The sequence below is a fragment of the Amia ocellicauda genome, chromosome 13 (genome assembly GCF_036373705.1).
Source record: "Amia ocellicauda isolate fAmiCal2 chromosome 13, fAmiCal2.hap1, whole genome shotgun sequence".
Classification (NCBI taxonomy): Eukaryota; Metazoa; Chordata; class Actinopteri; order Amiiformes; family Amiidae; genus Amia; species Amia ocellicauda.
In genome coordinates this window covers 25,314,670-25,340,110 of record NC_089862.1, presented here as the reverse complement: position 1 = coordinate 25,340,110, position 25,441 = coordinate 25,314,670, and the positions used below count along the sequence as shown (strand labels likewise).

Here is a 25,441-nt window from a genome sequence, read left to right as displayed (position 1 = left end):
CGGGAAATGAATGGCTGAATTTACATGCAACTGAGAAACTCCAGATTATCTGCTACTGCATTGAAAATAGGACATTTTATACACTTTCATATATTTCTTACAATTTTGGTGATTTGTTTTCCTAAAAAGTGGGAGGAAATAATGTTCACCCGCTATAAACGTGTGCAAGTCGACTGAAGAACCCCACTGGTTGTACATGGCAACAAGTTCAAACTTTGCATTACTATTATTAAATTAAGGTTAATAGTAATTCAAAGAATCTCTCACTATGCCTTTCACAACTTCATTCCAATCATGAGTAATACAGTGGTGTTTTTTATGTACAGGAAATGGTCTGTGCAGTGGGGTGCGGTAAATGCATTTCAGATTGGAGTTTGTTGAATTTCTGCACACAGCCCTGGCGTTTTACTGTGAGAACGAGGAAGCAGCTGTCCTCCCAGTGCTCGGCACAAATTGATTAAAACAAATTTATACAACTGAATAGAGCATACAATATTTTAATTTCTTTAATTCTAATTTCATTCAATTTTAGTGACTGAAGTTGAAACAAAATCTAGTGATATGCAGCTACTCTAACCCTTCCTGAGTGGTAATAAATAAAATACATAGATCACACAATACATAGATGTACAAAATATTAAACAATTATTACTCTCAAATCTTTTGAAATACTCCTTAAATGTATTTTTTTTTTAACCCAAAAGGGAGAAGCTTTCATCTGAAAATGTTCTATGGAGGCCCTTGGATCAAAATCTTAAACATGTAAAATAAATCGATGTGTATAACATATCATGTAGGTGTACATTATTTAATACAGTATAAAAGCAAGCTGCATTTGTTTTTCTCTGTAGTTCAAGAAAACAAAGAACTAATTATAATTAAGAATGAATTATATGATGTAGTTTAATACATGCAGGCAGGTTATTAACTTTTACAGAGGAAAAAAAGCTTTTCAATCAAATTTAAATCTGTTCAAAATAGCATGAAATGGAGAGCAGCAACAGACAACGTGAGCACAACGGAAATCATTCAAAAGAACAACAAACACCCTTCTAATGAAAACTTTGTGTGGGAACAAATACATATTTTGTGTATGTGTGTAACATTTTCCAGCTGAAGTTTGGAGATTGTATTAAAATAAGTATAGTTTCACTCCAAATGTTAGACTTTCAACAAGAAACTGTATTGCTATGCCTTATTTTTTGGTTTGATGTATGATTTATTGGTAACTTAAAAAGTTAAGATTACAAATCATTCAATAGTTTTGCAAATTACTTTAAAGTATGTTATTATTAAATATGTATGCTGTTATATTTGGAATATGGACTAAATTAAACAACCATGACACTAATTACATATTTGGGGAAAAAGGTACATTTTGGTTCAATTGAGAAGTAAAATTAGAGGTCCACTTATGAACACTTTTTCAGACCAAATAGTAGAGCAGTATTATGTGTATTATCTTTGCTCACTGCAAACACAATATAATGTACAAAAACAATCATACAATTGCTGATATATTTATGATTAAAATGATATTAATTTCTAGTGGATAAGAACTTGGCAGTATTGTAGAAATATTATTCCTTAAAGCTCTGGGGCAGTTCCCCTTTCATTAATGTTTTCTTCGTTTCCCTCCTGTAGCTCATGATTGCAATATTTTGCAATATTCTCTTGCAAACCAATTATTTGTAGCTGGTTTCAGGTCTGCTGTGGAATGATAAAGCATAATGGGTGGGACTCAGTTCTGTGGCATTACTGTGTGTGCTGTTCAGATGTATGCTACAATAAAGCTCGTCTATGAAGCCTTTTAATGGATGTTTTTATTTTTGTATTTTTATTATTAAAAAGTATGGGCTAAAGTTGGATGTAATAATTTTAAGTACATCTGAAAAATGTGGACTGAAGTGGACTTAAGCTTTCAGCCTTGATATTTCCCCACTATGTGTGAAGTCTTTAAGCATGTGTTTGCCTTTTTAACCTAATATTTGTTCCGTTTTAAAAGTACACATTATAGATATTAAAATGGGATCATCAAACATGAAATGAAAATGTTTCTTAATAGGGTGAACTGTGTGTTTGATCTTTGCTATGTTACCTGATAGGTTTGGTGTTCGCCTGGGAACATTACACGTGTATGGTAACCTAATGGAGAATGAATTGCCCTTGATGGCATTGGTTTCCAAATTGTGATTTTTGCCCACACAATCATAAGATTTGTCCCGAGTTTCACTTTTGAGCCACGCACGGTTTCTACACAGGAAATGAAATCAGCAGAAAAATCAATAAACACATGTAGAGAATATAAACTAAACTGTTATCGTAGACCAGAAAAGTGATAATGTTACGCATGCACCTCTAATATTTGCCCCCCATGTCCCACCTCTGTGGATTATTCACTTAAAAGCAGGCTGCCGTCATCCATGTCCTAAATGAATAGTGTGTATAATATGAGTCTGAGATGAGCAAGGCTGAAGTAGCTATGCAAATGGTCCACGCCTTTCCCTATCTTCTGGCAATGTAATCTAATCCTTGGGACTTTGCCAAAAATTAATTTTGCCAGTTGTGTTTGGGTTCAGAGGTTGTTATTGAGGACTTTTTGTCAGTGGGGTCTGCGCTCTCATGCTTCATTGTTGGAAGTGCATTTGTATACATTTCTTCCACACCAGGAACACTAAGCTACAGAAATAGACCCTTTGCACGTAGAAAATAGATACAATATTTTAAAATAATTGTTCATACATATCTACAATGAAAATGTTACTTTGCTATGTTTTAAAATGATATTTATGTATGTGTGTATTGTCTTCTGGCGCTATTGCAGACAGTATGTCTGCATTACAAAGTTTCAGTTCTTGTATGTAACTTTATGCTAATATATATAAAAAATGCTTTTCTATAAGGCTTTCCTGATAGGAAAGCAGTGATGACTCTTAATTAACTCCAGCCTACGTATAACCAGGCTGGTCGACCTATATTTAAATGTTAATGTCATTATCAATGCTCGCTAAAATTATCTACCCGGAGCAGCTGCTACTCGGTGCCAATGTTTGAGTTGCCTGTAACCAATAGGACTGTCGTGTGTTCAGACAGACACATTATATGATACTTTCATTCTCCTGTACTGTTTCGTGATATTTTCTAACATTATTGTAACTTAAGAATGAACTAATTTATTGCCGTGTACCAATTAATGTTTGTTTTCAACTATTAATACCGATTTCACTTTTATTTTAATATTCATCCACTGCACGGAAAGAGAGCATCACCCTAACGTCAAAAAAAAAAAAAACATTTACACGTACACATGCTTTTAAACCATGTACATGTGTGTATGTATATATGGGTGTGTATGTTTGCATGTATGGTATGTATGGTTTTAATGTTGTGCACAGGAGGTCCGTTCTTCATTGAGTGACAATGACATGAAACACAGAATGATGGTGACATTTAAGGGACAAATCTATTTTAATTATAGTTATTGTAAATTGTCCTTGTACTAGATTAATACAGAAAAAAACGTTATTATTTGTATTACGCATATATAACATTATAACAAACTCACTTTCTGTGTAATCCGAAGTAAGACCGGAGCAGAAGCGAAGCACTGAAACCGAAAGCCAGAAACCACAATCATAATCACCCTGCGGTCTTAACACCTTAACCTTGTATAATAATCATTACAATCATTAACATCATCATTATTTTACAAACACCAGGCATTTGCTTTTGAAAACCGACCATAAAAGGCTGCCCTTCGTGCGTGACCCACTGACACGCACATCCCCGAGTCGCCTTTCAAACGGCCGAGGAGACGAGTTATATAATTGTACGTTTAAAAATGAAACATTATAGTTTTGATTCAATCAACACATTTCTATTGCGGTTGATGGACTGAGGCTATGATGGTTATATTATTTGTAATGTAAGCATATTGCTTGTTTCAATAACTGGCCGTTTTCTTTAGTGATGTGAGACATACCAGTGACACTGAACGTATTTTACTCTGCTTGCCCATCAATAACGTGTAGTGTTAAAAATACTGTAGCCTAGTACTATTAAGAAGGAGAGAATTGGGCTGAATTCGTTGTATTTCTGTGTGATTAAAGTCTCCAACCACTGTTTCCATAAAAACTTTATAAATTACTTACTTTATCAATTATATCATTCTGACAGCCGCAGTTTGCAGGTATTTTAAAACTGAAGTGCAGATGTGTAATAGACTATATCAACAATATTAAGGGGGGAAACGCTAAAATAAATAGAGTAATAAATTAAATAAATAAAGATGTAAGGTTAATTCCCCCATTCCCCCACCCCAAATGAATGCGGACACTAAATATCCTCCTGTCACTGCACTCTTCAATCTTTAAAAGCTATTTGAGCCGATCTCAATCCCCTTTCTCTTAAAAAAAACCCTAAAGTCGATTGATTTCGAAAATACATGAATTTATCATTAAGTTAATAAGATCGTATTACAAGATTTTAAATTATATATATATATAGCAATGATTATTACTAGCATCATAGTAATCATATATATCATGCCTATATTATATACATATTGAAAGGTCAATTATTAGTATTATATACAATATATACATTTTCTTAGTAAGAAAAAAATAAATCATTTTCTAAATATATTAAATATTTATATAAAAAATATTATTTGACGTTTGCTTGGTCAGTTCTTCATTTCATCTTCCAAAGAAAAAACAAAAACTAAACTAAAACATCTTGAGTTTCCAGAAATGCCACCACGTCCTCATGTCCGTTTTCCAGGGCCAGGTCAATCGCCCTCCGGCCGCTGGTATCCCTGGCATGGACGTTGGCATCGTGCTGGACCAGAGTCTCCACCGTGTCCAGAAAGCCTCCCCTGGCGGCGTCATGCAGCGGGGTGGCGCCGGTGCCATCGGCCACATTGGGGTCTGCCCCATAGGACAGCAATAGCTTAGCTACAGGGGTACTGCCCATCATCATCACCTGGCACGGGTAAATACACACATAAATACACAATGTGTAGCCTAACAACACAACACAACGCCACACGATATAGTCTACAGTAAAACCTAAAGTGCTACAGTTTAATCTAGACTTCGTTTTCTTCCTTATTGCATTTGTTAATTCGTTCGTAATTAACTCGTTAATCGGTATCATTTAGTTTATTTTAAATCGATTATTCCGGGACCATTACAATGCGTATTGAGCACCAATTTCCCCCAGTGTTAAACTGTGATGGTCGCACTTGAAAACTCCTGGATGTCCACATTATTTCTCACACTTTGACATCTTACTATGTGTCTGTTGTTGCTGATTTTGCATTTTGATTTAGAACTAATATAAATGATCAATTAAAGACAGAAGGCATGCATATGTACTGGATATTGATCTAGTACAAGAAAATAAAATAATAAAACGATTCCACAGAATGAAAATAAAGTTTTGATTTAACTTTCTATGCTGTAGGCTATTATCAATAATAATCTTAAAAACTGTGACGTTAGCAAATTATAAGGCAAATGCATCTTTCTTAGGAAACGGTAACACAACTGAAATTGTGAAACAGACCAAAGTCAACGTCTGTCCAAAAACAATATTTTTTGCACACCCCAAAATAATACAACTGTGTAACATAAGCATAGGAAACTATTTACGGAGATTTTCAAAGGACATGTAACACATCTGTGATCATATCGAGACTTGCCAAATTAAACACAATATAGACTATATATTTAAAATGAGTATTTTGGTTTATGACTTGCTTGTATCAGCACTGATGTCAGGAATATTGTAAGAGATGAGTTAAGGAAAGCAGATGTAATCATCGTTTGCATCTTAATGTGGATTATCCCATCTGAGAAATAGACATATAATGTTTGCACTTGATTTCAGCTGATATCAATAGTTTTAATCGATGGGCGGTTTAATCATTATTCATTATTTGTTATTGTATCACTTTAAAAAGTAGGCTATAATCTGCCGTTCTTCTGTGATAATATAACGGATCTTATTAATGTTTTATTGCCTGACGCATGTATTCTGGGCGATTAACAGCCAACCAGGAACTGTACAAATGTGACATTGTTTTATGCCTACATATTGCCAACACAAACCTATATGGATACACACAACACAGCCTGCAGAGCTGCTCAGAGGAACAAAACGACGAATTCGTTCATACGACGAAGAAGGACGTACACGATATGTTTCTGCTTTATTAGTGTTTTCACTTCAATGAATCTCGTATCTCCTCGATACTAAGTGCACGGCGCATGATGTTAATGTCGGCAATTAGCAATAACATAATCGCTTTACAATGCAGTGCCCCTGCCGTGATGCCTACCTGTATAGCTGTCCGATTGAACCTGTTCAGCGCATTGGCACCGGTGCCCTGCTGCAGCAGCGCGCACACCCGCCCGGTGTCGCCGGTGGCCGCGGCGGTGGAGAGCTCCTCGGCGGTCATCGCGCCTCTCGGTCCCCGGTCCACGGCTCGGTGTGACAGGTAGCCCGTGTCAGCGTCGCATAGCGCATCCTGATATCACAACACTGGTATGAAAAACAACCCGTATTAACACCTTTTTCGTCGCCCTTTATACGTGCGGATCATGAAAATGAGCGGACGCGTCCAATTGACCGCCCCGGTGTCGGCGCTGTCCTCCCGGCCACTAGCGCATCGCCGCCGCGCAGAGATCTGTTCTGACTTGCCTCTCCGACACAAAACCGCACTCTGACGTCACCGGCAACGCACCTCGGAAGTGCGCATGCCCAGTAGAGCCAGCCCACAAGACCAGGAACAGGAAGAGCGAGTGCTTGAGCTTGTTTGTATGACCAGCTGAACAGCGTTTTTCTGCAGGAGGTATCTAGGGGTGGACGGTGAGAAATGACTCTGCAGTGCACAACACGCACAGTCTGACACACAGCTAGATGTGTGGATGCGAACAGGACTTGTATACCCGTCCCCAGACGTCAGTGCGCTCTGTCGGTTGGTTACACCCGTGGCGTAGTTAGGTATGTCTGTAGCGAGCATACTTCTACTAGCATTACGTAACCAGTAGTAGGGAGGTTTCATTTTGTGTTGTACTATCCCCATTTGTACTAGTGCACAACTGGAGAAATGACATGGAGACCAAAATGAATAGCCTACTATACTGTACACACGGGTCAGCAGTGCCCCTTACACGCACTAAACAAACCAGCAATAATGGCGTGAGCACGTACATTGCTGTGACTTCACTTTCTGTTTGTTTAAATAAGAAAGATACGCATCAAGATTAATCTGGAACATTTTTTAGATGCTGATTTCCTCTTGCCAAGATAATTGGAGCCTACATCACAGGGTTAGTTTTATTGGCTTGATATTTGTCATGTAAGCAGTTCATTCCATGACATATCGATCATAGCCCAGAGCAGAAACGGACAATGTTTTATCATGCTGTTAAATAACTACATTGTACATTAAATGCATCCCAAGCATCGCCTCGGGTCTTCGGAGTATTCACTGACAGCCGACTTCTCCGCCCATGCTTTTGAATCTCACCTTTAAGTCTTTACACTTTCTGCATAATATATATATATATATATATGAGTATTTACTACCTGCATGTATTAGTTTAGTCAGTTTAGACGCACATTTAACGCACTGACGTATATCGTGTATGTTTCATCCATTAATGTGCGATAAAATCACCAAACGCCTTCAGAATATTCACGTAAAATATTTATCATTATATCATGGAATTTGCCCCCCCTAAAAGAAAACGAAATATAATACAAATCATAATCATCAAACGTTGGGTGTTAATGATTCATCTATATACATAATACTTTAAACCAGAAAATATTTACTTCTTGTCCAGGGAATCATTTATTTTTTTATTTTCAGTGCATCTATGTGTTTTTAACGAAAATAATTCACGTTAATCACACAACAGCCTTTTGTTATCCTTATTACATATATAATTCTGTGTATACAGCACAGCACATCCCCAAAGAGCAACATCAGCATTGGGAATCATAATTGACAGTCTGTGTAATAGTCTTGATCATGTATAATAATTTCCATTCATAAAATAAATATTACAATGGTACTATAATCAGGTGAAATAAAAACTAACATTGGCAAATCATTTAAAACATTCATCCTCGTGATAGGCTATTGAAGGAAGTTAACATCATAAGATAATAGATTAACCGTTGTGAATAATGCTGCTGATCTGCAGGAGAGGTTTAATCTGCACAAAATTAGCACTTTCGATTGCATTTTTTTGTTCTGCACAGTCTTCTTTTATGAATTGATACAGTCAGGGCTTTGTTTCGTTTTTTAGTCGGTATAAAGCAGTGCAAAGCTGTTAACATATGCGGACATAGAGTCATATTTTATTCTGCGGCAGGTGTATTAACGGTGACCACGATAAGAAGGCATTCCCAGACTAAATAAAGACTTTAAGATATTCATGCAACATATTAAAAAGAGTATTATAATTACAATTATTGTAAATCCATACATCTACTAAAATATTGATTCCACTATTTATTTTTCTACCTAAAGTCAAACTTACATCAAGTAAAGTATTTTTTAATTTGAGGTCAAGCAGTGGGTTAAAGTTTTCAATTGGAGTAGGCCTTAAGCTGTATATATAGTAAAGGATCTTTAGAATAGACTATTTATTCAGATGTAAAATACAAATGTAAGCAAAGTCATGGTGTCTGGGCTACTGTAAAGTTGCTGGGGAAACTCCCATTACTATATATAAATGCAAATCAGTGTATGTGACTTTATTTACAGTCATCTGTAAGTTGTCTTGGATAGACAGCATAGGCAGCCTGATGAAGGCCATAATACAGAAATGGGGCTGGTATTTATGTCCTAAAAATAAAAAGTAAAATCAATCCAAACATTAATTGGTGTTGCACAATATTTTTTAATAATTTTGGGACATACATTTCACAAATAAGGAACAATAATATGTATTTAAAGTTATTTAAAACACAACATGTCTGGTCTAATAAAAAGGGGCCTGCAACTTGTTAAACTTGAAGTTGAAGATTAGGAGTCTTATTGATCCAGTTGAATAAAGAAAACATGAAACTTTCAAAAGAAACCATAATAATTATGTTTAATGATGTATTAAGTAATGTTCAAGTACCAAAGATTAATTAACTATAAAAACATATTCAACTCATTCCAAACACAGTCAAGTGTTTAAATGTGTGGAACATGTAATCCAACAGAATAGAATTATGTCTACTTGTGCATGTAGCCATGTCTTTAAGAGCTTTCTGCTGTAGCCTGCGTTGTGTACATTATTTCACTGTATTGGCTGTATAAAGTGCATAATATTAAGGAAGTGGTTACTGACATAAATACTTTTTTTTTTTTTTTTTTTTTTTGCAGAACAATGTGCTGTGCAAGATGAAACAGCAACAAAAAAAGAAGACCTGAAATTCTTTTTAGTCTACTGTTGCACAGGAGCACAAGGGTCTGTCAATAAATGTCCTGGGGATTATTTGCTTCTGGTGATATCACTATAAAGTTTGGTTGCAGAGTAGACGTGGTCAAAGGTAATTCCCATATTCTTGGTGTTTATAGGACGGCTGTATGGTACATAGCTATAAAGAGAACTGTTCCGGGAACAGTCATGCTACCACTCACCTCGGATGAAAGAATGTGAGTAGAAACTTGCTGCTTATTGTTTAAAGAAAGAGATAATTAGATATCTCTTTCAACACTACCTGTGCTTTGTTAATGTGCATTGGGAGGATATTTTCAGTGTAATCTTTTATTTGGTCCATAACACAGAGCATACAATCAAGGGTTTTGAGTCACATGGTGGTGATAAAACTGCATATTGGTTTTATAAAAATCATCTCACGTTGACGTTTTATGTGGAAGACACACTTTTTAGAACTGAAAGAAGGATGGTGGTTTACTGTCACACATGTAGTCCGTGACAGTTTTGACTGGTCAAATCACAAGAATGCATTCAAACCCTTCAATGCATATGTAAGAGAAAAGTCTAAAGAAATAGGAGGCTTGATCTTTGTTAAATTGTTTGTGATTAATGTCTGTCAGTGACATACCTGTAGTGTGTGTTTCTCACAGTTTTATTTCTAAATAGTTTTATTTCCATTTAACATGTTAATGCATTATGTTCATTAATTTTTTTTAAACTGCTATATTTTGTGCTGTTTTAGAAAGTACTCATACAACCTATTCGTTTTCGTACACAATGGTCTTACTAGGTGATATCCCCGCTGTTAGATAAGATATCGTTCTTGTTAGCTGTCTAGCTCCCGAAGGTCAATTTATACAATGTGTGACTGGTGTGAAGCTGGGATACAGGCAGGTTCACAACAGGGAGTCCTGTGACACATGTGCTTTTAATTTGAGATTTTCCAAACTATAGTCTTGAAATGTATTTTATGAGCAGAGGAGGTTCCACCCAATGTCATAATGCCTGGACCATCTAAGTCCGAATTTGTATTAATAACAGTTGATGGATATCATGATTTTGAGCCATACACATAAAATTGCTTAGTTGTCAGGACCAGAAAGAAGACTATCTCACTTCTCTTAATTTGAGTTCTTTCATATTTCAATTATTTTGTCCTATTACAAAAATAAACACATATTACAGTAGTAAACATTATAATATTTGTATAAAGTTAATAAGGATATACTTGGGAACTGTTTGCTAGTTATTGTAGCTCTTTGTTTCAGCATTTAAGCACTTTTAGCTTTTGGTTTTAAATTAACAGTAAGCCTAAGCCTGCGTTAGCATACACAGTTAATGTGCATATTAAGTGTTACAAATGGGACACCAAATTAAAGGCTGAGGCTGCATTGCATTCCTCATTGTGGTCCTTTAGTCAGTTTAATTAAACCACTTAAATTGAATAGCAAAATGTAATGCACAGACACTTTCTTTCATTAACTGTAAATAAAACCTAATGTGCTGATTGTGAAAAACCTTGCATTATTATGATGATGTCATCATTTTAATATATACATTACGTTAAGATTGTTAAGATTTCAGTATGTTATATTAATTGTTGAGGGAATTAGTGCTGTTTTTTTTTCTAAGAAATAATATTGGATAAGAAAGGCACTATATATACTAAATAAATGTCCCTAGCTGTTAATGTTTAATGTTAATCTCATTGATTTCCTTTTTGTTGCTTAGGATGTTTCCTAACCAGACATGTGAAAATGAGGTGTCCATGGAGCTCTTCCTGCACTGTTCTCTTGTCCCCGCGGTGAGCACTCATTAACCGCTTTAGGGTCACTCTTTGTATGTAGCCGTGTTGTGCTAACCCCTTAAAGGATAACACACACCCTACTTACCATTGCTGTCCATTGTCCTTTTATTTCTGTCTGGAGTGGGACATAGCTTAAATGTGTTTTTAAAGTCACTGACTGCAAATCCACGAAAGGGACATTTTCTCTTTAGTGGAAGCAAAGACTGATGTTCCTGGCTGAGTCCCATCTCTGGACATTAAATAATCCTCTGAAATGATTGAATGTATTAACTGTAAACTTAAAGGGGAACTTGCACAGTCCCTAAGATGATTGGTTTATAGGTACTCATGTGTTAGAAGGAATGTATAAGTACATCATCTGTAATTTTTCTGATCCATTCTATCAGTTTAATAACTTTTAAAATGTAAAAGTATACCTTTCATCACAATCATAGCTACTGTAAAGACCCAAAGAAGAGCTCCTCTGTGTTTCAGGGTGAGCCATTTCAACACTTACCATAATATATATATATATATATATATATATATATATATATATATATATATATATATATATATATATATATATATATATATTAGGCTTAGGCTTACTATATATAGTGTTAATATATATATATTAATTGAAATGTACTGCAGTTTCTATTTTAAGGTTCAAAAAGACTGAAGGTTTAAAGGGGATTTGCATGTATGATTCTTGATAAATTTAATTGAAGACTTAATACATGAAATGCCAGCTGCCTTTAAAAGGAAAGCAGATGTACTTTGATTTAACTCTTTATTTGGCTTTCTTTCAGTTCTTCATCGTGGCAGTGCTGTCTTTTCTGCAGAAGAGAGTTCACCAAATGGTGCTGGATGAGAAAATCCCCCTTATCAAGGGACGCTTCGGCATTGTTGTGTGAGACATGTTTACTTTGAACACCTAGGCCCAATGCTGCTCTGTTCTCACTGGCCACTTGTAGGTGCACCTCTCATGGACCAGAGTCTGCACAATCCCATTGGTCAATTATACTAGGAGGTTAGAGGGCACTTCAGTCACTACGCTCATATGTGGTTTAGAAACAGTAAGGTAATTCTAGAACTGGTCACTCCCGATGTGGAGAATGAAAACGACATGAAGCTGGAGATATAAAATTAATATAAAGATATTTTCTAAATATTATTTTCAGTCTTGCATTTCCCTAGAATTTGTATTTCCTTTTACTATATTTTATTTTCTTCTTTGGCAGGCCATTAGACTTTATTGGAAGTCTCAGTAACAGATGGTCCTATGGCTTTGCCTTCGGAGCAGTGTCCGCTAGTGTGATACTACTGTTCACTGAGGAGTATGTACCATTTCATGTTCCAACGTGGGCTAAAGGTAAACTTTACACTTTTACTATTATAATTATGAATGCAAAAACCTTCTAGGGGGAATACTGTGAAAAGATGACCTAGGTCCCAGGAGTCCTAGGAGTTTTAAGGTTAGCAGATGTATAATATCAGTATGTTATCTGGTGCATTAAAAAAATAAAAAAGTTCTGACTATAGGTATACTCACATCACTAAATATGACTCTTCTTGAAAGGCTATTTAAGCAAAGACATTACACATTCCAAAACTGCACTGCCTAGCTGAGGCAGCAGATTAAAGCTTGTAAGTGCTTTCTCCTTTTCTTCAGCTATTATGTACTTTGTGGGAGCTATTGAAGTGGGACTGTCCTACTTCCCTTTCTTTGCTTGCCTTTCTACAAACTTCCGGGTAGTTGGAGGAGTGCTGGGGATCTTATACACTCTGACCTGGTGAGTGCTTTGACTTTGATGTATTACATTCCTGCAATAGTCTTTTTTTTCCTGCAAAAATAAATCTATCAAGAGATTTTTTAATCATATTAATGTAGTACATGTCATCATTAAGAGGTAATTCACATCATTTTTGAACCATGAATTGCTGCAAACTGATTGGTGGAAGCAGTGGTCATAGGTATGCAGGTCTATCCAAGATAAGTGAAGCAGGTGGGCTGCAGTTATGAACACCCTATTACAGTGGAGATTTCAATGCATTTTTTGATCATTTGAGAACTGGTACTGGTACCCTTCTTTAAGGAGAAATTGGCTGATGATGCAACTACAAAAATGACAGAACAAATGTAAGTGTATAACATGTGGTGAAAGTTGTGCGCAAGTCAAAAAGATGTGAACTGGAACTGCCATCCCAGATTTCCCACATTGTTATTCACTCCCTGCTACACCAATAAAGAGCTTCTGTTTGTTCTGTAAACAACAGTATACCTCAAGCATTTACAAAATGCCCTGGTTCTTAGTTTAATAACATAAATCACAAGTAAGAAATCTACTTATTAAACTGCTACATTTCATACATTTAGAACACCCTCATGCAATAATGCAATAATAAATACATGCATTAGACTAGAATAAGATTTATCACTGTGGAATATATTGTCATGTAAAATGCAAACATATATGGGATCTGAGATTACTTTACTGTTATGAATATAAAGTATTGTGAATTTATGTGACCAGTGGGTAGTCTAAGGGTGTACATTTTAACAGATGCATTTTCAATTGAGCTTTCCATTAAAATAATGTGGTTTGTACTTATTTGCATAGTTGTCTCCAGTGCTTACATATGAAGAAGGTATACATGTTTTAACCACTTTATGACCGGATCTGGATGATGCGGGATTCTCAGAATTGATCAAGCCCTAGTGGCCAAAGCTAAACCTAGAGTACAATCTGAATTCTTAGCTATGGATGAAAGCTGCATAATTGAGACTGGTAATAAGAGAATTGAACGTGAGTCTTGCACAAAATTGAAAAATGAATTAAATTGCATATGCCTTAATACAATATTGGATTTGGAAAATGCACAATAAAATTAAAATTGAAAGATTATTACGTCAAGGACCCAATATCTCTGCCATGTACATTGTTTTAATTTAATGTAGTGAATTTTAAATAAAATGCTTATTTCTGTTTTTCAAACTAAGTTACACATTTTGTCTGCAGGATAAGTGTTACACTTTGGGATCTAGTGACATGTCCTAGCGGTCAGGTAGGTTCATAATATTACTGAACAAACACTGCCAAACTGGTCAATAATAATACAAATAAAGAACCATTCCCTAAAGTCAAACACAAGCTGACACACAAACCCTTATGCATATCACTGGGAGAAGACAAACAGTGCAGTACATGCAGACAATTATCAGAGGGTGCTTCTAGAACGTGATCAAAGTAGTTCAGTTGTTTACGTCACTTCTGGCGTTTAGGTCAAGGGCAGATTCCCAGTCTGCCACTTGATAGTGCATGAGTAAGTGCGCCTGTCCTACCATTGCACTATTATCATTCTTTGAAGTCCACAATCTTGCACAATTTGTATGTCTAAGTTCAAAATTACAACTGATAATGGCTACTTTTTCTCTGCCTCTGTGCTCGCCCAGGTACTCGGCCAATACCAGAAAGTTATTTTCCAGTGGCCATGTATCCTGTGCCTGATCTTCCTGCTGTGCCGTTTTGTCCACATGCTGGTCAAGGCGTTACGTATTCATCTCCAAATAGAGAGGGAGGAGGTGCGTGCCTGTTAGTTTGGTGAATTTGTACACCTGATGCTGAAAGTGTCTTCTCATTTTGATGTTTTAATTGGACACTATGTCAACAACACCTGACTCTGAAATCACGTCCCTCTCTCACAGGCACTCGCTGCTGAGGTTTTTTCATCAGTTTTATCAGCAAAGCAACTAAAACAGAGCTGTCTTTCCTTTACTCAGCTTGACGCATTATTTTTATCTTTTTAACTGTAAATCAGCAGTCATCTTTCGAGTCGAGAATACTAACCAAAGGATGGGATATTGCCATGGATACATTGTTTAACAAAGCCAAAACCAATTTCAGGGTCTGTCCATGCCATCCCCTACCCAGCCAGCCAGCCCCGCCCCCCGTGCCGCAGGAGCCGGTGCTGCCACTCACTGAGATGGAAGAGAATGAAGAGGCCTCTTGGGCTGACGTCTCCTTCGCAATCCAGGCCTCAGATGCAGATGGGTTGGATGAGGAGAGAAGATTGGAGGAGGACAGGCCTCCCTCAGCCCTGTCTGACTTGGTGGGAGAAGACATCCACCCCCCCATAGCCCCCCCCCACACCCCAGGTTTGGCATGGACATTTGTGAAGGACCCCCCTTTTTGCAACACGGGTTTCTACTCTCCATACTTCCTTGTGGCCTGGAAAAACCACGGTTTCCACCCCATCTTGGATCTAAGACACCTGAACCGACTTCATATAGATGCTCAACCAGTGCACCATCCGGCTTGGCAATTGGTTCACCATGGTGTATTTGAAGGATTCTTACTTTCATATCTCAATGGTTCCATCGCACAGGAAGTTTCTCTGATTTGCCTTCGAGGGCAAAGTATTCGAGTATTTTGTCCTTGCCTTCGGCTGGGTGCTCACTTCTTGCAGTTTCTCCAAGTGCATGGACGTCGCAGTGGTATGTCAGAGGGTCCATGTCATTAACTATTTAGATGACTGGCTGATTTGTGTACATTCCAAGGAGTAGGTCCAGGTCTACACGGCTCTTGTCCGCCATCATCTATGTGAGTTGGTCCTGTGGGTCAACTGGGAGAAGAGTTGCCTGATGCCAACGCAACAGCTGTACTACTTCAGACTATGGCTCCAGGCTGAGTCGCTTTACGTTGTACTAGATAAAGCACTTAGAGAGGGGTCTGCCTGAATGACAATGCACAGAATGGTATCAGTAGCTTGTAGCTTTGTTAGACAATGTGTTCATGAGTTCCTATGGTAACAAGCAATATCCCATCCGACATTGGGTAGTATTCTTTTTCTCAGATCTTTTCTATAACCTTTTTCTAGCACCTATTGAAACTATTAGGTGTTATACAGCATACCTTTGTACTGGACTGCACACACACATTTTTTTTTCACTTACACTACTAGTAGCCAGTCTTTCAGACAAAATCTCTGTGCAATTAAGCACAATTTGGAGAAAGTCAGTATGCTTCAGATGGATGGCCGTATAGAAAATAATGAGTCTTTTAATCACTATGTGGTTTGTATATGTGTAGCATAGGGTAATCACCTTGGGAAGGCGGTGTGCAGATGATAGTAGTAAATCCAGCTTCAGCACACCTGGTGTGTATAGACAGAGTTGTTTGTGTTCCCTGCAGTATATTTCACAAGTAACCAACAAAATATACATAGTGGGACAACACATGGTTAGTGATTGCACAGCTCCACTGTGTTCTATTAAAACAATAGGTAAACTAGGATTCTGAATTATTTGTGCTCTGTTGTTCTTGTTTGTTTGCTTCTAGCAGGATGATAATAAAACAGACGCTCACTGTGGTGCTGAGCTGTGTTCTATAATGAGGTCTGTTCTCCTTGTGTCAGCCTTTCTCGGCCCTGCTCTCCTCACATATTGCTTCCTTCTCCTCTCCTACAGGAGAAAGAGCAGCTGTTGCAGACATACCAGGCTCAGTATGTGCAGACCTTGCTGAGGAGACCCCCTTCTGGGTACAGTACTTAAGTGTAGAGTTTGCTTTCACCTGATGCATTTTTAAATGCTGCTCTTAGCCGTTCTTAGGCATGAGTTTTGTTCACAGTCAAACACGACACTTTAATTCCAACTTGGAAGTAATGATAAGACACCACAAACAAACAATAACAACTGTTGGTCTACTCAAAATACCGGTGAAGAAGCTGTGTGATTAAACAATATAAAAATAAAGATACATGTAAGTAATTAAATGCTATGGATTCAAGTCATTAAGACCTTCAATTACAGAGAGAATTGAGGTTTACTAAATTATTGGGTTTTGTAAACAATAGTTTTCAGAATTATACTGATTGTGTTATAGAGGAACACATAGAAACTAATCAGTTTAAGTTAAAGATAAGAAATTAGAAATCTGCCAACCAATAAAGTTCTTTGAGGCTTGTATGTTTTCCATTTTAATAGATTTATTTCTTAAGGCCTAGGTCTCTTATCACATTTATATAATATGTAGACTGGTATTAATGATTTGTCTCTCTAAGCAGGGAGTTGAAGAAGAACTGGTTTCAAAGGAAAATATATGACTGGGACCCTTATTTCAAGTTCCCTAACAGAATAATTGGCACTTCTATCATTTCTCTAGTTGGCTTGTATATTGTAAGTATTGGTATTTTAAGTCAATCTAGGCCTCTTGTACAATTTTCCCCAGATGAATTGCCTAAATGTCACTCTATACTTCCTAGCAGACCCACATGGATCATATTATATTAGACTCATCAATATGACTCTCTATCCTTGATTGGGACAGAATTACTTGAAACATCTCTTTTTAAGATGTTTTTTGACCCAAATGTGTGGACACTTTTTGACTGTTTCTTGCACCCTGTCATGTGCTTCATTACATTCTTTACATTTATTTCCTAGTTTACTCTGGCAGACTACAGCATCAGTAACTATGCCTTTGATCAACTGGATTTTTTGACAGAAGCCCTGAAGGATCTATCTTCATCCAGCAATCAAACAGGGAATATATTGGCAGCGTTAATCCCTCAATTTGAGGAGTTTAATGTGGTAGCCAGAGGTAACAAATGTGCAATGTTTATGGAATTAAGATTAACTCTTTATTTTTTAGAATTTATTGATTCATGGACACAGTGTGCCTAGCCACTGATACTGATGGCTATCTTTCTGTGTTGAGGATGGCATCTTGTGATTCATCTCCATTAGATTAACAATGAATCTACTCATTGCCATTTTAAAACAGCAAACATATCAAAAGCATTCATATGAAATTAAACAGTTTAATAAGAAAAACAAGTAATTAAGTGTTTTCAGTTAAGAAGCTTTTTCTGTGTATTTCTCTTATAGGTGCCTGGTTGGCCACAACGTTTTTATCTAGTCTGACCTCTGTCTCCTACATTTTTCATGTGTTAGCCTGTTACAGGTAAGTTAAAGTGATTAAACTATTTACTGTTTTTTTGTTTTTCTTTTCTTTTCTACGATTTCTGCACCACCTAAAAAGTATTGGATTCATGTGTGTGCTCTGACGTATTCATCTCCCACTGCTGCAGAATTCAGATGGTAGTGCATTCAGTTCTTCTGAGTTTATCAAAGACATTGTCCATTAAATTACCCTTGATTGTGAAACCAATTTTTTCTATAAAGATCGATCCAGTCATTAGGTGTGAGTCGGGCACATTGCCTGAAGCCTATGCATTGGTCTCCACCATTTCAATACTGAAATTCTCATCATGCAGTGAACGAAAATTAAAACCTTCTTGTGGTCCCTCCAGTTACATAGAAAGCAATACTTTAAAGCCATAAACTTTCTTTAGTATTGTGTTCCTTTTAGAAATAGTATTAATAAAGCTGAATTTGTAAATTATTTTAGTACTGAATCAAGTCTATGGACACTGCAAACAAACTGTCCCTTAGTAATGTTGCTTTAGAAGTACTTGTACAAGCATTTTGCAGAAACTTCAAAATTAACTATGCAATAATATGCATTCTTTTATTATTATTATTATTATTATTATTATTATTATTATTATTATTATTATTGCCAAATGTATATGGTTTGTTGTTTTTTTACATTCACAATTGCTGTACATTTATGTATTTGTTAAGGAAGCACCTGAGGCGGTTATGGGCTGGACAGAAAGGATTTCTACCAGAACAGTTTCACAACCCCAGCCCTGCAGGCAGTGTGGTGAGCAATAATGGGCGACTCCTGTATGTAGACTGATATCCTTGGGAGAGTGTACAGCATCGACTGCTCAGAGGCAAAGCCTGTGTTAGAGTATGGAGGGACGAGGGGGTTTGTTAGCAACACAGAAACTCATTACCTCCTTGAGCCCATTTGCCCATTAAATGTGGCTGAGCTTACGTTATCTAACCAGGGGGATCAACATGTCAGTAACAAAGCTAAACGTCCTCAGGAAAACTTGCTGATGATTGATGAGACTGTACCAACAAAGCTAGGATTTCTCCATCAGCTCCTGGTACTAATATAGAGGCCGGGGGAGAGTAATTACAGTGAGGGAAAAAAGTATTTGATCCCCTGCTGATTTTGTACGTTTGCCCACTGACAAAGAAATGATCAGTCTATAATTTTAATGGTAGGTGTATTTTAACAGTGAGAGACAGAATAACAACAAACAAATCCAGAAAAACACATTTCAAAAAAGTTATACATTGATTTGCATGTTAATGAGGGAAATAAGTATTTGATCTCCTATCAATCAGCAAGATTTCTGGCTCCCAGGTGTCTTTTATACAGGTAACGAGCTGAGATTAGGAGCACTCTCTTAAAGGGAGAGTTTCTAATCTCAGCTCGTTACCTGTATAAAAGACACCTGTCCACAGAAGCAATCAATCAATCAGATTCCAAACTCTCCACCATGGCCAAGACCAAAGAGCTGTCCAAGGATGTCAGGGACAAGATTGTAGACCTACACAAGGCTGGAATGGGCTACAAGACCATCGCCAAGCAGCTTGGTGAGAAGGTGACAACAGTTGGTGCGATTATTCGCAAATGGAAGAAACACAAAATAACTGCCAGTCTCCCTCGGTCTGGGGCTCCATGCAAGATCTCACCTCGTGGAGTTTCAATGATCATGAGAACGGTGAGGAATCAGCCCAGAACTACACGGGAGGATCTTGTTAATGATCTCAAGGCAGCTGGGATCATTGTCACCAAGAAAACAATTGGTAACACACTACACCATGAAGGACTGAAATCCTGCAGCGCCCGCAAGGTCCCCCTGCTCAAGAAAGCACATGTACAGGCCCGTCTGAAATTTGCCAATGAACATCTGAATGATTCAGAGGAGAACTGGGTGAAAGTGTTGTGGTCAGATGAGACCAAAATCGAGCTCTTTGGCATCAACTCAACTCGCTGTGTTTGGAGGAGGAGGAATGACCCCAAGAACACCATCCCCTCCGTCAAACATGGAGGTGGAAACATTATGCTTTGGGGGTGTTTTTCTGCTAAGGGGACAGGACAACTGCACCGCATCAAAGGGACGATGGACGGGGCCATGTACCGTCAAATCTTGGGTGAGAACCTCCTTCCCTCAGCCAGGGCATTGAAAATGGGTCGTGGATGGGTATTCCAGCATGACAATGACCCAAAACACACAGCCAAGGCAACAAAGGAGTGGCTCAAGAAGAAGCACATTAAGGTCCTGGAGTAGCCTAGCCAGTTTCCAGACCTTAATCCCATAGAAAATCTGTGGAGGGAGCTGAAGGTTCGAGTTGCCAAACGTCAGCCTTGAAACCTTAATGACTTGGAGAGGATGTGCAAAGAGGAGTGGGACAAAATCCCTCCTCAGATGTGTGCAAACCTGGTGGCCGACTACAAGAAACATCTGACCTCTGTGATTGCCAACAAGGGTTTTGCCACCAAGTACTAAGTCGAAGGGGTCAAATACTTATTTCCCTCATTAACATGCAAATCAATTTATAACTTTTTTGAAATGCGTTTTTCTGGATTGTTTTGTTGTTATTCTGTGTCTCACTGTTAAAATACACCTACCATTAAAATTATAGACTGATCATTTCCTTGTCAGTGGGCAAACATACAAAATCAGCAGTGGATCAAATACTTTTTTCCCTCACTGTATTATTGCAAGAGTTGATAGTCTGGACTATTGAAACACAGCTGTTAATACAGGTGTTCACAGAGAGCCCATATAAAGTGACATTGCATAATCCATAACAATGTGCAGTAAATCCAGTTTCTGAAATTCATATTAATACAGCACTTGCATTGATATAAATGTTCTGTGTTTTTACTGTACCTAGTGAATTTAAAGAGTGCCCTTTTATTTCCAAATAAATGCTAAGATACTGGAAGGTGGTAATGAAACACTACTACATTTATTCAGTGTAATACAATATATGTAATTCTTTGAAAAGTTGTGTTTGTATTCACACTTAGATATTTGATTAAACTAGTATGTTTACCAAAGTGAAAGTATTCATTTAAATTCTGTACATAATTAAATCATTATTATGTGTGCAGGTTATAAAATATACTGTGATTATAACACTAAGAGGATTTTGGCACTTCTTATTTTCAGGCTGCCATTGTGAGGTATTCGGGATGGCAAATAGCCTTTACGTTATGGGGTATGTATGGAACTTCTCTGATTGATCTAGAAACCTCTTTCTGATTATTTTAAGACAATTACCAAATGGCAATTTAACTGAGCTCTACAATCCAAATGGTCTATAGGTTAATAGAAGTAGTAGTGTATGTACATTACAGTTTGGTGGGAAATCACCCTACAGCACAGAAAGGCAGACAGATAAGATTTACTTTATAGGGCATGGGCAGAGGTACTGTATATGACCATCATGTAATTATATTTTAAAATAAAGACATTTACATCAGAGTTTTGGGAATATACTGTATCAATATATATTGTTGCTATAGTGGTATGCAAGTTAGTATCAGTGATAGTTTGTGGGTTTGTGGAAGTACTATTAAGATTTTTACAGTATGTAACATCACCCCCCCCACACACACACTCCCTTCATAATAGAGTTACCACGATCATTTCTGTAAGTAGTCTCAATATGTCATCCCAGATAGGGTTGGGGTATTTAGATACTTCTAAGTTGGGGTTACTGGATGTTTTATTCAGTTGAAATGAGCTGCAGATTTGTTTCCACTTCATGGCAGTATAGTTAATAAGTCTTAATTAGAATGTTTCTATGTGCTCTGTAAGTAATGTGATGCTATTTGATTCACCATTCTCCTCAATCTTGCAGGTTACTTGATTGTTCATTTTGTGCAGTTCCTGTTTTCTCTGATACTTGCTTATGGATTGATTCTGCCAATCGCGAATGGTAAAGGATTAGAAGTGCTACAAAACATTGCCATTATTATGTGAGTCTAAGAATGGAAAATCTCAGGTGTATTAAAACAATTCGATTTTGGCTTTTCTTTTCTTTTTTTCTTCTACCCTTCTGCCATTTTCATAGTTGGATTTAAACCTGGATGTTTCTGAATATTTACATCTATTCTTAATAAGCTCTTTTAACAATGTCTACCCTATCTATAATAAAAACAGTTAGAAAATTGTCAAGTCTAATATTGAGGGAAACACCGGAAACCATTACTGTTTGAGATGCATGCACTGTGTGTTAGCTACACAAACATACAAGTTGCCATATGCTTAAGTTTTTATATGTCTAAATTGTGTATTTTTATTATGGAGGCAGAGCATAATAAAATGCTGGAAAAACAATCAACCAGTCCCTTCATCAAATTATTTATATTTATTAAGATAGAAATTAAGGACATTTGCAAACCCAGACTGTCAGAGTTCTCTGGTATGAAAAGTTCTATGACCCACTGATGATTGTCAGTGAGTTTTATTATGTTTGTTGATGTATTCTGATTCAATGAAATTAAATATGTTAAATACTCTTAAAGGAGCAGTAATTGTTCGTGATTAACCATTGACATTTTGTTTTGTTTAGCTTGACTTTGGGTCTGGTCTTAGGACTGGTGGTGCTTCAGGTTATCCTTGTTCAGGTTTTCTTCCTTCAAGATAAGATTTCACCAACAGATAAACAGAAGCCATTAGCACTAAACAACAGGTAAGATTTCTTAAAGCTTTACTAGCGTCGTCTGCTAAACAGTTGTATTTCCAGTCGTCTTTTCCAAGATGTAATATGGGTTATTTATTTTATTTTTATTTTTATTAACCTTTATTTATCCAAGTCAATTGAGAAAAAACTCCTGGCATTGTGATGTTGACCTGGCATTATATGGCATACTTAGGAATATGGTTTGCAAACATGTGGTCTCAGCCTTTGCAGTTGTTAAGATCAACAATATTTAAAGGTTTTCCCATTGTAACTTCTCTATGAAGCTTTTTGCTTGAATCTTGAAATATGAAACCTTCACATCCTCTCTATATTTATATATATGCAAAAACATTCTCTATTTATCTTCTCAGGAAAGCTTTCCATAACTTCAACTATTTCTTCTTCTTCTACAATGTGATCTTGGGTATGAGCAGCTGCATTTTAAGGCTGCTGTTCAGCTTTGTTGTGGGCACGTGGCTGGTGGCACGCATTGACCGCACAGTCATGCAAAAAGGGTACGAGGGCTTGGACCCAGGTAAGTGCTCCTCTGCAGCTCCCCTCTGTGATGCCAAAACTTCTCGAAACGTAGAGATCTTCCCCTATCACAGCCATTTTAGTCCATTGTTTATCCAATTTCAGATGTGTGGACATTTCTTGTGCCTCTTAAGTGTAATTCACATATTCTGAGAAAAAGAAATGCAATTTTACAATGCAAAGATAATGTAGTTTGTAATCTTCTGTATTACGCTTTCTGTCTTGCTTTAGGGTACAAAACCTGGATTGGCATGATATTTGCTGACCATTACCACAGCAATCCTGTCATGATTTGCTTCTGTCATCTACTGTTAGTTGAAAATCTTGAGAAGCAAAAAATAAGGACTTCAGCGTATTCCTCGTTTCATAACCTCTCACCTGGTAAGTATTTGCTTGTAGATAAGAGGCAGTGTTCATAAATAAACCATGAGATGCTGTGAAGAATGAGTGAGCTGTTAATAGGATGCACTATTCCATGACAGCTTAGCTATTTTTACATATTTTTCCTCTAATTCTGTCATCCCCAAGACTAATTTGGTCTCTCTCGTACTGTCTTTCGCTCACAAGCATACTTAAGACATCAGCATTTGGAAAACTGCACATCAGCTAAAATCAGCAGAGAGATAAAAGCAACATGTTTTTTTATAATACCTATTAATAACTATTAATACATTTTATATAAAGAGCCTAAGAAAAGATGATGGGATCCCATTTGGCATATCTCAAGTCATGCATAGTAAGGTTTGCTTTTCCGGGTTATGTTTATTTTGCACTGGTGATATAATTTGGGGCACCACCTTAGTTTGAAACACTTCAGACCTCATTCTAGATACTGCATCTAAAATAAGTAGATGTTTTTGTTTCCACATTTTTTATTTATTTGTTTTAATTTTTGCACAGAGCCAGCAGTGAACAGTAAAGCCAGAGGGAGGTGGATGCTGGTTTATACTCTGTTGAGGAACCCCAAGCTCATACTACTGCGCAAACGCAGGGGGTCTTTGAGCAATTCAGGGGCGCAGAGAGCCAACCTGGAAACTGTGATCCTGGCCTATGCGTTGGCCTCACGCTACAGGGACCCCACAGAGACAGATGCAGTCGACATGCTGACCAGACAGCATCTGGACATGGTGCTACCCACAGACACCACAGACACCACAGAGGTGCCCCACACTTCGTAAACATGATCACCCTCGCCTCGGGCTGTTGATAGCCCAGCCAGTCTAACTAAAGTCTCCTCTGTTACATAGATGAGGGCCACACAGGTTCTATAGAAGGGGTGTGGAAACTACCATCCAAAGTTTAGAAGAAGAAGTCCATGCCTCAAGATGCAATGAGGAGTCAAAACACTTGAAGCTGTCCATCAGCTAACCAGTACAGTCTTTCAAAAATGTTTTCTGAAACTGCTATCCTCCCGGTAGAAATGTGAATAGTCTTACACAGTGGTAGTATGAGGTTTTAATTTGCCCTTCCAGTAACAAAGCACCAAAGCACCAACAATTGTTGATGGAGATTTTATTTCTTAATTTTCTTTTTAAATTACAGAGAAACTGTAGTTTTGTGGTAATATCTCATATGGTACTTAATTTTGATTGTACAATTTACTTTAGGGCTATTTTTTTATTAAATACATTCAGTAAGTAGTTGTTGTATTTCTTCTTTATATATTTCTACTGCAAACACTGTGCTGCATTTATTGTATTATGTATAATCATAGAGTGGCATACTTACAATTCATTTCTCTGCAGTGAGAAGACTGAAAGTTAGAGGTTTCACATTGAGTTTCAGCAGCCACCTGCTGTGCTAAAGGTCTGTGGCTTCTTCTGTTTTTTGTAATTAGTTCTCTAATTGAATCAATGATTTACTTAAGTGGTCATATTAACCACTTTTTCTAGTTCTAAATCTAGAGACCTGTTAGAGACCCATTTCTAAACTATAAACTACTCTGAAAGTGCACAAATTCCCATCCTAGCTGTCATTTTATATCTTTACCCCTTGTTTATGAGGAAGACACCCACTGCCTAAATCAGAACCGCTGTAGAGTTT

At 37.2% G+C, this 25,441-nt stretch overlaps 2 protein-coding genes across 4 annotated transcripts; one reads left to right on the top strand and one right to left on the bottom strand.

Moving 5' to 3' along the window:
- Positions 1-878: 878 nt before the first annotated feature.
- Positions 879-6,794, bottom strand: cdkn2a/b (cyclin-dependent kinase inhibitor 2A/B (p15, inhibits CDK4)). The gene is made up of 2 exons (XM_066720346.1): positions 6,344-6,794; positions 879-4,983 (listed from the first exon to the last, which is right to left on the bottom strand). The coding sequence occupies exons 1-2, from the start codon at positions 6,461-6,463 to the stop codon at positions 4,723-4,725; spliced, it is 381 nt and encodes a 126-aa protein (XP_066576443.1). The 5' UTR covers positions 6,464-6,794; the 3' UTR covers positions 879-4,722.
- Positions 6,791-25,035, top strand: stra6l (STRA6-like). 3 transcript variants are annotated; one of them, XM_066720343.1, is made up of 19 exons: positions 6,791-6,873; positions 9,395-9,561; positions 11,184-11,256; positions 12,054-12,154; positions 12,486-12,616; positions 12,917-13,037; positions 14,265-14,310; positions 14,699-14,827; positions 16,712-16,782; positions 17,308-17,419; positions 17,687-17,843; positions 18,131-18,206; positions 18,890-18,971; positions 21,346-21,394; positions 22,040-22,157; positions 22,754-22,873; positions 23,236-23,399; positions 23,630-23,779; positions 24,299-25,035. In XM_066720343.1, the coding sequence occupies exons 3-19, from the start codon at positions 11,185-11,187 to the stop codon at positions 24,574-24,576; spliced, it is 1,977 nt and encodes a 658-aa protein (XP_066576440.1). In that variant the 5' UTR covers positions 6,791-6,873; positions 9,395-9,561; position 11,184; the 3' UTR covers positions 24,577-25,035. The 3 variants fall into 3 exon arrangements, with proteins under 3 accessions (XP_066576440.1, XP_066576438.1, XP_066576439.1); XM_066720341.1 differs by having other exon boundaries at positions 9,395-9,667; XM_066720342.1 differs by having other exon boundaries at positions 6,814-7,008; positions 9,395-9,667.
- The last annotated feature ends 406 nt before the right edge of the window (positions 25,036-25,441 follow it).

Excerpts from the sequence above, each read along its gene's own strand:
- cdkn2a/b (XM_066720346.1), bottom strand. The coding sequence starts at position 6,463 with ATGACCGCCGAGGAGCTCTCCACCGCCGCGGCCACCGGCGACACCGGG. Across the intron at positions 4,984-6,343 it reads TCAATCGGACAGCTATACAG|GTGATGATGATGGGCAGTAC; the intron begins GTAGGCATCACG and ends TACCCGTGCCAG.
- stra6l (XM_066720341.1), top strand. The coding sequence starts at position 9,492 with ATGTCCTGGGGATTATTTGCTTCTGGTGATATCACTATAAAGTTTGGT. Across the intron at positions 13,038-14,264 it reads ATCTTATACACTCTGACCTG|GATAAGTGTTACACTTTGGG; the intron begins GTGAGTGCTTTG and ends TTTTGTCTGCAG. Across the intron at positions 23,780-24,298 it reads GTTTCATAACCTCTCACCTG|AGCCAGCAGTGAACAGTAAA; the intron begins GTAAGTATTTGC and ends ATTTTTGCACAG.